Source organism: Spodoptera frugiperda, chromosome 20, assembly GCF_023101765.2.
Source record: "Spodoptera frugiperda isolate SF20-4 chromosome 20, AGI-APGP_CSIRO_Sfru_2.0, whole genome shotgun sequence".
Taxonomy (NCBI): Eukaryota; Metazoa; Arthropoda; class Insecta; order Lepidoptera; family Noctuidae; genus Spodoptera; species Spodoptera frugiperda.
In genome coordinates, this window is record NC_064231.1 from 11,591,894 (window position 1) to 11,607,328 (window position 15,435).

Sequence of the window (15,435 nt, forward strand, 5' to 3'; positions counted from 1 at the left end):
GTCCTGTTGGCGCGTTCTGCAACGCCATTCTGTTGTGGACAGTCTGGTATCGTTTTCTGATGCTTGATTCCACATGTCTTGACGTATTCCTGAAACTTAGAACTCATATATTCTCCGCCTCTATCACTTCTGAGTACTTTTAATTTCTTTCCTGTTTCATTTTCGACAAGGGCTTTAAATTGTTTGAAATATTCAAAAGTCTCATCTTTCGATTTCAAAAAATAAATAAACTGCTTCCTTGTGTAATCATCAATGAAACTGAGAAAATATTTAGCACCACCTAGAGATGACTGTTGCATGGGACCACAAAGGTCTGTATGAACCAAACCAAGTACCTCTGTAGCTCTACTACACGACCTTTTGGGAAAAGGAAGCTTACTCTGCTTCCCTTCTACACATGCAACACACTGCTGAAAATTAGAAGTGTTAAAAGAAATGCCATTTGCCATACCTTTTTGAAGTAGTTGCATATTTCTGGAATTCAGGTGGCCGAGACGTCTGTGCCACAACTCCTGGGATGATAAATCCACTGCTGCTGATGCCATCATAGAACACTCCTGTTCCACAGAACAGCCGCTGTCTGACACGGTATCAAGCTGATACATACCATTGACTTGCGTACCAGTAGCTAAAATTTCATCATTGTCGCAAATAGTACATGAATTACTATCAAAAGTGACAACATATCCCTTTTTGGTCATAGCACTGACAGACAACAGGTTAGTACTTAAATTAGGTACATAATAAGTATCACTTATTGTCCTTACGCAGTCTTTCAATTTAATCTGCACTTCCCCTAAGCCCGCTGTTGTTAACCTTTCACCGTTTGCTATGCTTACATCTACGGATTTACTACGGTTGCACTTCATCACTTTTTCACTATTACACATATGATTTGTCGCTCCAGAGTCTATGTACCACACATCACTATTCACTTTCACCGAGAGAGCCGTCAGAAGGGTCTTTTTGTTCCTCGCTGACTTCTTCACTGGATTTCTCTGGGTCGGTGGGTCATTCTCTTGGTTTTGTACTTTGGCTGGTCCTTTTTTCTTCGGACAGTTCCTTATTATATGTCCCTTGGCACCGCAACCGTAACACTTAGGTTGCTTCTGTGTGATGAGTGCTGTTTCTTCAGATTTTTCTTCCCGTCTTTGGGTTTCCTGAAGTAATTTTTGTGAGATGATTTCCGTAGAGAGTTTGGAAGTTGAATGCTCAATCGCCATGATCAGTGGGTCGTAGTCATCTGTGAGCCCACTCAGCATGATGACTGCAACGAATTCGTCGTCCAGTGGCGATTCAATTTCATGGAGTTGATGTGAAATTTCTTTTATTTTGTTCAAGTAGACTTCCATTGAACTATTCTCCGACAGCTTAGTACTGAAGAGGCTACGCAGTAAACCTAGCCTTCTGCTCAGGCCACGTCCCTCGTAGGCTTTTTGCAGTATTTTCCACGCTTCATGTGCACTCTTCGCTGTACGAATATATGGAATTACAGCCGGTGTCACGGAAAGCGCAATGCGCGCCAACGCTTTGTCAACTTTTTCTTGTCGCCATCTTCGCTGGGTTCTGCTTCCACGCAATTCCATAATTCCTCGTGGATAAGCAACATGCGCATTGTAAACTTCCACGTGGAATAGTTTTCTGCACCTTTCAGTTTCTCAATGCCGGTTTGCCCGAACGCAATCGCCGTTGAAGCCATCTTTTCTTGAATGCCGGGCCACGTTGCGTTGTGCCGGTAATTATTCCAAGTATGATGAATCTTACCAAAATATGAGTATTTTTCACTTTTACCAACCACGCTCTGCTACCATGTTGGAAATTAACGTGGTAAATGAAAAATATTGTGGATATTTCAGCAGATTTAATTGTTCTTCAACCGATTATAGAAACTTTTATACAAGAGATACGAGCATAGACTAAGTAAGAATGCCGGCTGTCAAAAATGACAGTTAACTTTTTTTTTTTTTTTTTTATAGCGACCAGTTCTACATTATAATAAATATAGGTTGTGTTTACAAACCAGAAAAACAATCTTTCCAACACAATAGGGATAACGGTACAGGGAATTTCAAAAATCATAATCTTATTTGGCCAGTCTTCAAAATTAAACTCTTCCACGAAATAAAGTGATTTATGTCTTGTAGGTTTTATTTGAGATCGGAGTTAGGCTACCTACAATTTTAAGAATTCGGTGACTAATCAGAATTATTGTTCAAACCATCGCTAACATATATATATAATACTAGCGGACCCGACAGACGTTGTCCTGTCTACACGTCTTTAATATGAAAATTTTAAACTTTTTTTAATAAGCTAAAACATTCTGGACCATTTTGATGAAAATTATTATTCAAATATTATGACAATGTCTAGCGTCATTAATATTTGACACTGCGATGGTAGCGCCGTCTGTCGGATCCAATGTAAAACATTCCAAAATCAACAACTACTAATAAATTAAAAATTAATTAAAAAAACATTGTCCAGCGGACAAAATTGTGAATCTAAACCATTCTCAGATCCCCTTGAACACACACAAAAAAAATCATCAAAATCGGTCCAGTTGTTTAAGAGAAGTTCAGTGACATACACACTTACAGAAGAATTATATATATAAAGATACGTATTGAATACCTAGTACAAACGAAGGTGACATTAAAAATTAAAATTTTGGTGACAAAAAATGAGGTTAGGATTTCAGTTTGTGACCTTCATTCTGCAATCATATATCATATCTGATCATGTTCATGGTTGGCTGGTTTAAAATAGAGTATAACATACTATGTATACATAAAAATACACAGATGACTCGGCCTTAAATTTTGTACGCTTTCCAAAGCAAAACATAGCAGAATCTCTTCATGTATAGCAGCATACGCTACAACCTATAATGTATCCTATGTTTCACAAATAAATACTTTAATTGTTTAAACTCCGGGTCACCACGACCACCTAAAAAAATGTACATAACTAATGTCCCCGGCTCAACTCATGTAGGTAATAAATAGTCCTTGAACCACGATTATTATTTCTTTATTTCTTTTAAATACATAAATTGCTGCTAACCATAAAAAAGACGGTTAATTTGTCTAATTTTTCTTTTATACTAATCTTGTTCTAATGATAACGAATAGTAAAAAATATATCTAATTTGGTGCAGACGTTTAGTAGTTAAGCGCATACATACATACGTAATTACATATTAGCGATTCATTTGCTTAACAAATGATAAACCATTTTTTTCTTTTGAGGGATAAAAATTAACCAATGACTTCTCTCGCCTTGGGCGAGGCAAGAGGGAGTGTCAGACTCTTACTGACTAAAAACCACCCCGTTCTTACTCCTGCTTTTCGAACCGGAGCCCCGGTAAACCCGTTAGGTAGTCCGCAGCTCCGGATCAGGCATCAGCCCTACTGGGCCCCATCTCAATGATAAACCATAGGAGCCACTGTCGTTTTCATATCGTTATCCGCGTATAGACATTTGTAGGTTGCATGCATTCGTCAATTGAGGACAGTAGGCCTTATTGTACCTATCTTTTAAGTAATTGTACATTATCATTAGGTAATCGTTCTATTGACTTTATACTTATACGATTGGGGGCAAACATTAATAATACTAATATTTAGTCGACTCAGACTTAATCTCGAACTGATTAATTATCTTGTTTAAGTATTTACTTAATGAGCACTCATTGTTAAGACAACAAAATCACGTGGGTGGCCATGAATGAATAGAAAGACCATTTTTATTTGAACCTTTTGATATTATAATATGTCCTGTAGTTGTTTTTATAAATCGATCTATCTATCTTCACCCAAAGGTTTGGCTGGTAGAAAATGCCTACGGCATTAAACCCACCTTGTATACACATTTATGTGCATAAAGAGTGAAATAAATAAACTATCGTGAGGTATATCTACCAAATTAACTAAAAAAACATTTATAGAGAAAAGCTCTACTAGTTTCGAGTCACAGAGGGACTCTTCATTATAAGCAGCAAAAGCAGACGCAGTGACGTCACACGTGTACGTGGGTAAACCGTGATTTTTTAGTTCACCTTTTAGGGTTCCGTAGCCAAATGGCAAAAAAACGGAACCTTATAAATTCGTCATGTCTGTCTGTCTGTCCGTCCGTCCGTCCGTATGTCACAACCATTTTTAATTGGTTCGTCTAGTTGATTATTACTGCTATGTATAATGATATCAGTTGAAAATATAATATTATTTAACATATTAGTAAAGGTATAATGAAACACAGCTCATTGTAGAACATAAATCCCTACCCAATAATAAACAAGGTGATATTAGTTTAAGAAAATTATATAATGATTATATTATGACTCTATTCAATAATATTATTTATACAATCAATCTTTCTTTTAAACTTTACCCTACACTAGGGTTTTCTGCTGTACCGTGAGTGTGTTTACAAACATATAATTTCATATACACATGAGACCCAGACCCGAAACAATAATTAGTGGATCACACAATATGTTGCTGTGTGGGAACCGATCCCGCTACACGTTGTTTGACACCCGACCGACATTTGCCCAGCCACCGCGCCAATCGTGCGGTCAAAAATATTATAAAATTATATTAAACTTTATAAATATAACTACATAAACCTACCCAATGAATATTTTTCCAAGAAGAATTGCAAAATTATTTATTATATTAAAATACATTTACGCATTACAGAGAACCTTTCAATAAATTCTACGAATTTATCTATTCTATTAAAATTTTAATATTATTTATCGTCTCTCGCTAACATGTTTTTTTTAATCAGTATATTGTGCTACATTAAAAAAAACATTATTAAAATAAAAATATTTACCCCAGAAACTCTTACAGCAGCACTCAGAGACATTTAATGCTAAATTAATTCGGTTCTTAGCAATTGTTTTCGGAACAAAATCATTACTGAGGAGGTGTTAAATGACTCTGAGTACGGCAGATAGACGGTTCACATAACACATCATCAGCCTATAAGTGACCAAAGGCCTCTTCTCGCACAGAGAAGGAATGAATATTATCACCATGCTTGTTCAATGCGGATTAGTGGTTTAAAACTTACAATTAGAAATTATAAGCCCAAGTTTCCCCACAATGTTTTCCTTCGCCGTTTGTCAGTGGTGTCTAAATAGTCTTAGAAAGTGCATACTTATAACTCGAAAAAAATCACAATAGTTGGTATGTTTTGAACCTGCACTCTAATGCATAAGAAACGGGCGTCTTAAACCTCCAAGCCACCACGACTTTAGACAGTTATTTGCACATATTTTTTAATCTATCTGTAGCTTTAAAACAGGTTTTTATTTCGCGAAAAAATAAAATTCAACGTATTTTCTATACTTCCTGCTAATTTTGGTGTCTAGAGATACGATGTTATGTAACCTAATGTGAATCATATCATTAAGATAGTACTAGAATATTGTGTTAAATTCTGTTTGTTTGTGAAAAAATACATTTTCAATTCAAGGCCTAACGGATGTAATATAGATAGTTCAAATACTCGTGGATGTTCAAATAGATATTCTTAAAAGTTAATCAATTTATACTAAGAAATGCATTAGTAATGACTGTATAGTTAGCTTTAGATAACTAATAGACAACAAGTCAATTAGTTACTTCCTTCAAAGGATTATTTTAAGTGGTATCATTCTCATTATAGGTACAGTCGCGCAGAAAATTAAATAAAATTAAATCAATTGTAATAATATTTGTTTGGAAAATTATTTTAAAACCATATTTGTGTAAATGTGTACATAAAATTATTTTACATTTTATTAATGAACCTACGTGAACAATTCAAGTTTAATAAAAAAAATATGACGTCATGATATTCATAATTCGAATTATTCCTTATAAAATATTAGTAAGTAGCTTAGTTTACATTTGCGTAGTATTTTTTATAGAGACAATTTATTAAAATATATACAATTATATTATGTTAAGTTATGACACGTGCCATAAACGCACAACACTTGAGCAACTATGTAAGCAAAATAGACTATAATTATGATTTATAATAATTCTACTGACAGGAACTCAGTAGGTAGTGAGTGTTCAGTAACGTAGAAAATAAACATTTTTTTTTATAATTATTGTTCCAAATTATATAAATGATGACGTCAATTTTAACATAAATAGAGTATAATTTAAAAACCGTATCGGTTTCGAACAATTAAAGAATACGATTTGATTTTATTCTTATAATATATATTTTATTTTAATATTATAAGTTACAAAACACTAGCGTAGTAGCATAATAGTAGCATTTTAAGTAACTCAAATCTTGCTATCATTAGAACTTGAGACGGTATATTTACCATGTTTATTTGTGTCTATGAGTTTCCGATCATGTCCATCAATTCATCCGTGATCATGGCATTTGCAACAGTGCCGAAATATCGGAAACTCATAGACATAAATAAACATGGTAAATATCCCATCTCAAGTTCTAATGATAGTGTTAGTGACCATGTCAGTTTAAAAACTTATATCTCAAAATCTTACTGACTACAAACCAGTATTTACTGATCAGTGACGTCTATACTATAGTGACTCGTTTTTTTTCGTCTGCACAGTTTAAGACTTCTCTGTAAACAGATCAGTCGGAGACTGGTACCGTCACTCAAGCATAACTTGGTACGAACGTCAAACACTATTATTTGATTTATAAATAGACTTTTTTTATTTTTAAAATGACTTCGTTTATCGAATGGTCAAAAGTCATTCGTTATTTAATGTTGAGTTTAATTTTAAGGTTGCATTTGTGTACGCAGTTTTAAATTTGGAATATTTGAATTATTTGAAGAAACGAAAAATTGACACTGATTTCTAATTCGTTATTCTTAAGTCATTGGAAAAAAAGTCAAGGAATTAATTTTTCATAATCATTATTTACCGTAACCCTTCCAGTACACAAAAGATATAGCATTGATACACAATATTTTTTTAATCGCTAACTGTAATGTCTCCATCACCATAATAATATGTAAAAACCTTCAATTTTACGTGACATGGCATGACGTTGGCAAATTTCTCATCATTAAATACAAGGAAAAACATGTGTTTTACCTCTAAACATTTAGAAAGGATAAAGTCTTTAATAATATCTTAAGTAATTTCACAATATTAGTCACTCAAACCTCTTTAACGCGACAGTGTATAGGATAATTTTATGAACAACAAATTTTACGAGAACTTTACGTAGGACAAAACCTCTATAAAGTCCAGTACAAGAGAGTATCGACATTAAACTGTACCCTTGCTCTATTTATAGACATCTGTGGCCATTACAGAACTAATTATGCCGAAGTTAGGGCCAAACTTTACCAAAATTACTATCAGAATAGAGAAAGCCTAGCATCGTACTTGTCTATTTAAGTAATAAAACAAGAAACTTGTATAGACTATGGAATTCCTTGGACATATTGTTTTGATATTTTAATATCTTTAGTTATTGAGGTGCAATGCCTTTGGATAGGTAGATATATATTTTTACACAACTTACTGAGTTTAATAAATTGAAAATCGAGATTCCTAATATTGATATACTCTGATAGCCGGCTCTTGACCTCTCAATCAAATGTAACTTTTCTGTTAAATTTTAATTATAATCTCCTTTTAAAATTAGCAAAACTTTTTATTCGAATTCACTAGTTAAATTAATCAGAGTTTTATAGTTGCAACGTGATGTTAACCAAGTAATAGGCACTTAAAAATAAACAGACTATACGAAATTAGACTTTATTATAAGGCAAGTAGAACCAAACTTACCCATCAATTCATTATGTTTTGGTTCTATAGAACACGAACAAAAAACAACTTTTTATGCGTGCCATCTGAATAGAGTTTTTCACCGGCTCTAGACGTAACAAGGAAACGAAATACACCAAACATCACAAACAGGCCTCAGTGCAAAACATTCTCGCCGCGACTGTACACGATATCACAACAATATTAAACGCGCCGTCCGAATTGTCCATTACATCATTTTACAATCGATCCTAACACTCGTCGCGAGTGTACTCAAGTCTCTACTACTATATATATTTTCCTCTTCCACCGATAATAGTCCATTCATTCATTTCAGATGGATGTATTTCGAACAAAGGGAAGACAACAAACAAGTTGAGGAGATGGAGAACGTGAATAAAGACGTGTAGTGGCCGCGGTGACCGACGGACTTAACGCATTTATTTTATTAGTGAAAGTGTTATTGGACATTATTACAGTGTTGAATAAGTGTGATTGTTTAATAAAATCCTGTCGAGTTTCATAGTGGGTTTTATTCATTTTTTTAACGAGAAACAATCGGATGTTTTAATATAACAGCAGTGACAGTCCGCGAAGGATCGCCGACTTGTTTGAGTTCAGCAACGTGTTAAGTTTATTTTCGATTTCTCGGTGTGTTTGTGGACGCATTAAAGACTGATATGGCAACATAAGAGTGTTTACTTACAGCCGAACAATAGGTCGCGAGCGACGTCCTAACGTCGGCGGCTTACCAGTAATTCAATATTATACGGTATTTATCTTGGTGCTGTGAGGATGTCCAATATAACAACAATGTGACCCAACTTTGGAGCTTTACTGGGATCTCGGACGAGGTATATGTTCCTTGTTCCATATTTCAATCTCCAGTGAGTATTGATTTAATTTAAAATTTTAAAAAAAGTTTAATAAGAAATCTATCAAAATGAGCAACACAGATAAATCTGGTGATAAAATGCCACGCGATGAGACGACAGAGGAGTTACCTCTTAAAACTGAGGCAAAGAATGTTGTCCAAAACATGACCTTTATGGAGAAGTTAAAATATATCAAATCGAATATAACGGTAGAACCGGTTCTAATACTGTTTGTGGCGCCGAGTGTGCTGGGTATGTTGGCGACGCAAAATTTGAATTTGGAGAAAGCATGCAGGGTCAACCTAGACTTCGGAGACGAGGCATGTACCGCACTTAGACTTAGGAAACGAGCGAATTACACATACGAAGAGGAAGAAGTACAGAAACTAATAGCTTCAGTTCTAGCATGGAGGAGTGTGGTTCACACAGCGGTGCCTACATTGTTGATGCTCTTCATAGGCGCGTGGAGCGACAAAACAGGGAAGCGTAAGATCTGCATGCTAATGCCAATCTTTGGGGAGTTCATGACGTGTATGTTGAATATGATAAACACGTATTTCTTTTACGAGATCCCAGTGGAATGGACTGTTCTTATGGAGGTAATGTTCCCAGCACTGACTGGAGGCTGGTACACAATGTTCCTAGGTACTTTCAGCTACCTAGGAGATATTACTTCTAAGGACACAAGGACTTTCCGAATCGGAATTTTGAACTTATGTATGACAGTGGGTTTTCCAATCGGGATGGGACTAAGTGGGATCTTGCTTCGGTTTCTCGGATATTATGGGGTGTTCTCAGTATCAGCGTTCCTGCAATTTATCAATTTCTGTTACGTATTGTTCGTAATAGATGACCATACTTGGCTGGAGAATAAAGACAAGGTTTGTGTTATATCTATTTACTTTACTCATCTAATATTAGTTATTAAACAGCTTAGTTATAGCTGTATTAATATAAACAACAGCTTCGTGGTACCTACTACGATAAACGATTATATTATTTTCTATTAATTATTAATTCAAGGAAACTAATTACAAGTATTATCATTATTGTACATCATACACTAGCATATAAAAAAGTTACCACTACATATCTTAACTAGAGAGAATAAAGTATATGACAATTTTTATTTTAATGTTCGTCTTGTAGCTTGTTTTAAAATATTAGACACGGATTTTCCTATTTTCGTAGAAATGACGTATTTGCTTCCGCTCCTAAATTTTTATTCGTCGTATTCGAAGTATTATTATCTTATACGATAAACAAAAAAACATTGTCTAATATTATATCATTACCTAACTGACGAACTAAACAGATTTTTAATTATCATAGACCGTGTCATCCCTGTTCAACTAACGTTTTCTGTACAATTATTTTTTTATGGAATTAGCTGGTAAACGAGCAGCTGGATCTCTGATGGTAAGCAATTGCTGTCGCTCATGGACACTTGAAACACCAAAGGCGTTACAAGTGCGTTGTCAGCCTTTTGGGGGTTAGGAATTTAACGGTTGTTGGGGAATCGGGGATTGGGAAGGGGTGTTATTGGGCCTTACAATTTTTATTTTATTATATTATACTAAGCAAATGCTACATGAACGTAATAATTTTTAGGTCAAACGAACAGGCTGCAGCGGCTTTTTCTTAGAGTTCTTTGACTTCCAAAGTCTTAAGCATACCATAGAAATAGCATTCAAGAAGGGACCGAATAACAGGAGATTACGAATATGCCTGATCCTGACTGTCGTGTGCCTAACTTTTGGACCTATGTGGGGTATGTATACAAACTTATTTTTATATTATATTGATGAGCATAGTATGTATGTGTTTAAGATATTTAGTATTAACTATAGAATTTTACACATGTCTATAACAGTTTCCATTGATAAGGTGATGTTGTAAGTCAGTTACTTTCAAGAGATTTTTTAACGTCTAGAATAGGAGTCTAGAATTTTCTCGTGTGTTCATGTGTAGGTAGTTCGCTTGCAGTAGTTCGCTTGCAGTAGTACGTATGCGTAGGTACGATTTTACATAACACCCAGACCTGGAACTTTAACTTATGAAATTCTTTCAAGTGCAAAAAAAACATTATAACTAATTAATGAAAGGAGTAGGAACGGGGTGGTTTTTAGTCAGTAAGAGACTGACACTCGTCTCGCCTCGGTGTTTCTTAGTAGGCTATATTACTGCTCACCCTCAGATCATCATAAAAAGATCTTAATCTCTAGGTCAGATTAAAATCTACATTTGTATTTCTCAGTAATCATTCAAAAACACATAATATATATTTGTTTATTTAATTGGATAATAATTCCGTTATAAATCCTTATTAACAATTCAACATGATTAATAAATTACAGAAAGGTAATAAAACCGACTACAGTTCAGAATATGCTAAAATTAATATTAAAATAAATTTATAATTTCCAATAACTAATAGTATGATTATCAAGTAAAAACTGGTTATGATAACATTAGTTACTAATCTCATTCCTAGAAGTTTGCAAATGATTATTCCTTTAGAAGTAAATGGTTGAATTTAATTTATTCAAACATCGTACGATCACTATTACTATTAATTTTATAAGGTGAATTAAACGAAAGAACTCATGAAAATTCAATGAATTAAAAGGCTAAAAATAAATTCTGATTCGAGATGGAATTATCGGATACGATACAATTTTTGTGCCGTGTCGATTACTGAGATGATCAATTAACCGTGGTAGAGAATGGCATATGGAATTAAGTTCGCCTTATTTACCACTGTTTTATTGTATTGTGTACATTAAATATTGAGACTATAGAAATTATACTGTGTCTCGCGTGGATCTGCGTACCATACAACGAGTTAAATAAATCAATAAATTATTTATTTATTTCTATTATACATAAATTATTTATTTTCTTGTTTTGTCAGTAATATCTGGTAACTGTACAAATAACCTGTTATTCTTTCTTACATACCTAAAACCTTGAACTATAGAATATCATACATCTTAAGTGCCTAATTAGATAGTTTCAGAAATAAAAATAGAAGCATTATAGTACTATCTAGTCCAACGTTTACCGATAGTTTCCTATTTAACTATGAATACATTTTAAAAAACATTTATGCTAATAATTGTACCCGTGTAAGAACTCATGATTAGATTACTTTTTTTAAACCTGTTAGTAATTATTTAAAAACTAGTTATCATAAGACGGTAGAGTTATTTTAGGAACCAATTTAGATACCTATTTTCGGTACTAGAATTTCCAATGTCACGGTCGTCTCTCGGTATGATTGATGATTATTCTGTCAACATTAATCCAATATCAATCCTGATGTTAGTTAAACTAAAATAGTAGGTAACTACGATAACTACGTGCCAATCGTACTCAATGCGGGTTGGTTTTTTTATGGAATAATCCGGTAAACGAGCAGACGGATCACCTGATGGTAAGCAATCGCCGCCGCCCATGGACATTTGAAATACCAGAGGCGTTACAAATGCGTTGCCGGCCTTTTGGGGGTTAGGAATTTAAGGGTTGTTGGGGAATCGGGGATTGTGAAGATTTGTGGCCCGTTTTCCACAATGACTTAGTGAACTCCCATAGATTGGTCTCATTTAAAAAGCTATAACAATTATCGATATTAAAATCAGTTAGTAGGGTGTTCAATTAATGGTTGAAGACGGCATAAATCTTATAATTATGTACGTAGAGCTTCCAAAGAAAAAGATAACACAATTCAACAAATAAACACTACACTTTAATCGCAAAAAGCTATTAGAAAAATAACCTTGAAATCAAAGTAATAAAGTTTAAAGTACAAATCCAAACTCATTTGAAAAACTAACGACATAATTGGTTTACAGAACATTTTATATCAACTGTAATAAGTTTATGTTCGAGTATATAACAATGGAGCTTAACAAGGTATTTCCCTCGACTGTGTTTGGCAATTTTAACCTACGATTCAAAATAAACACATAATCATCTATTGACGCAAGTCTAGTGCAAACACTTGACTAAAATAACCCGTAGATACCTAAATAGTTGTTTAGAAATTAACACATTACTGCAAGGACTTCCCCGTGTTGACGGTAATTCTAAAAACTTTAATTATGTAAGTACCTGTATTTGCGTACAACACAGAAAAACTTAACGGATGTCGATTTTCAGACTTAATTATTTACCTATTAGTGCATTTTAATAGCCAACCCAATAAATATTACTAGTAAGAGATTTTTTTAAACAAAAAACGTTGCCCCGCACTTTTATTTTCTCCTGTATCGTGGGTGCATTTAGAAACATACCAGTTCACATACACATGACACCTAGACCCGAAACAACAATTTATGGATCACACAAAGAGTCTCCCTCTATAATATTGTACCTATATATACCTACATACCCTTTTAGACATTAAAAGGACTTTATAGGTCGAATCAGAGACGGCACAATATGAATGTGTACAAAGTGTGTGTGTAAATGATAATAAAACAAATATTGTGCAACTTATCAAATTGCATAATAATTTCGACATTGATATCCCAGCCAGCATAGGTAGCACTGCAACCAATCAAAATACAATTTAAAAACGATATTCTTTATTTAGTCACCCTAAATTACGAAATCCTGTTCGAAACAAATCGCCCAATCGCTAAAATAACACACAGCGCATATAAAACTAATACAAAAAGTAAATAAAACACACAACACGATAAATTTCGTACTGTTTGTCTGTTTAGTACAATATTTACAACGCTCTCTGTTTTCCGAGCAAACAGATGAGTGTCAATACATCGTCGATAGATAAATAATATTATATCTATGAGTTACTCGCTAATGACAGTTATTAGTTAGTATTATTCCTTTATTCTGTGAGTTTAGTGTTGTTAAATCCGCTATGGAATAGTTCTAAGAGTACTTCTCAACAACAGAGTATTAAGTACTAAGAAGTCGAGTCGATAATTAATTCTTAATGAGGCAGATATTCTCCTGTCGTGGGTGCGTTTACAAAGATACAAGTACACATACACACAGACACTCAGACCCAAAACAACAATTTTTGGATAACATTTGTGAATCTAACTCACACGTTGCGCGGCAGTTAGTTACCCAGCCAACATACCAACCGTGCAATCAATAATTATTGTTTTTTTTTTCAAAGTCAAAGTCAAACTTCTTTATTCCAAATAGACCAGAAATGCACATTTGAACGTCCAAGTAAATATAATTAAATAAAATGTCTGTCAATGATCTGATTATTCAATAATTTTTCAGTAGGTAATAATCTGGTCTTTAGTCAAGTCTTACTTATAACTGGCGAAAAGTGGATGTTACATTATACATTGCAAATGTCTTAAATTGCAATAAAATATGACCACGCCCATTTGTCTCGAAGGTATAGACAGAGGTGCACATTACGGCACGTAATGCCACTGTACAAGGTACACCCACTTTCCACCATTTGTGTTATAGGTCCCATATAATAGCCTATTGTGTTCTGAATATGAGTGAACATTAAATTACATTTGAACCTTAACCTTCATGTCAGTAGTCACATTAACACTCACATGAAGAAAACACTCATATACCTATTAATCAAGCTGAGTTATCATCATTTCAAATTCAAAACCAAATTATGAATGCACGTAATGTATCTTTGTCAAAACCTTAATTTGTTAATTGTTTTCATAATTAACGATCTGTTCGTTTGTCTCTGCAGATTAGCCGTCTTAGTATATGTGTTTAATTAGTCATATAGTATTTAATCTAATGATCATGTATTTGTATTGTCATCTGTATTTAAATACATTAGACATTTGAGGTGAATGACCCGTGATTGTTTATCTGTATCTGTTTTTAATTATTGATTGACAGTAGGGTTTTAATTCAATTTTAATGTTGGTTAATCGATATTTTGTTAGGAAACCTTGAAACATTAAAGAAAAGAGTTTCTACTCCTTCCATTAGTCCATTCAAATATTACAAATTAAGGACCGAAAAAAGCTTATGTGTTATTCCAGACCAAAATCTATCCCTGTTCCAAATTTCAACACAATCCTTTCAGCCGTTTCGACGTGATTGAGTAACAAACTTACATACAAACACATAATCTCAAAACTTTCTCATTTATAATATAAGTCTGTGATATTAGTAAGATTAGCTGCCTCATTGATCGAGTGGCGACAAGCGAAAATACTGAACCAGGGATCTCAGATCCTGGAGTTGCGGATTACTTAACGGGTTACCGGAATTCCGGCTCAAAATGCAGTCGAAACGGGGTAATTTTTAGTCAGTCTGCCGCTCCCTCTCACCTCGCCCAAGCCTGGGAGAAGTCATCGGATGATTTTTCCCTCAAAAAAGGGGTGTCAGATTCTTGGAAAAACGGTATTTTAGTTTTCAAAAAAGGTGGACATTTATAAATCTAAATCTATAGAACATTGCGTCCATGATGTAGTGGGCTTCGGAACGTCAGTGCACGGCTGTGTATCCCGATCGCTTTTATACAACCGTTATTGTTTCTTTTTTTGTTTCGTTTTGTACCATATGTTGTCGACATATGGTTCTAAGTTCTTTGTTTTGGAAAAAGTTAGCGGACTGCCACTTTTGTTCAGTTGTTGTAAACACTAAAATCACGTAGCTTGAAATTGACAATAGACTCACTTCTACATTCTATTACATAGTACTTATTGGGACTTGTAGCACTCTGGGAAAAAGTGTGCATACCTATCTAATTGCCCTTTCAATCATATAACCGATGAAAAAGATTTTTACCTCATAATACTGTGTCAGACCCGAAAATC

The 15,435-nt window shown here is 34.1% G+C and overlaps 2 protein-coding genes across 2 annotated transcripts in view; both read left to right on the forward strand.

The window, feature by feature from the left end:
- LOC118282098 (proton-coupled folate transporter-like) overlaps positions 1–8,292 on the forward strand; it is a 23,815-nt gene extending 15,523 nt beyond the window's left edge. The window contains exon 7 of the mRNA XM_035603019.2: positions 8,107–8,292. Coding sequence (XP_035458912.2) covers positions 8,107–8,179 — 73 coding nt within the window. The 3' untranslated portion in view covers positions 8,180–8,292. The remainder of the gene's footprint in view (positions 1–8,106) is intronic.
- Positions 7,911–15,435, forward strand: part of LOC118282090 (proton-coupled folate transporter-like) — a 21,409-nt gene continuing 13,884 nt past the window's right edge. Inside the window, exons 1-2 of the mRNA XM_035603008.2 lie at positions 7,911–9,525; positions 10,256–10,415. Coding sequence (XP_035458901.2) covers positions 8,713–9,525; positions 10,256–10,415 — 973 coding nt within the window. The 5' untranslated portion in view covers positions 7,911–8,712. The remainder of the gene's footprint in view (positions 9,526–10,255; positions 10,416–15,435) is intronic.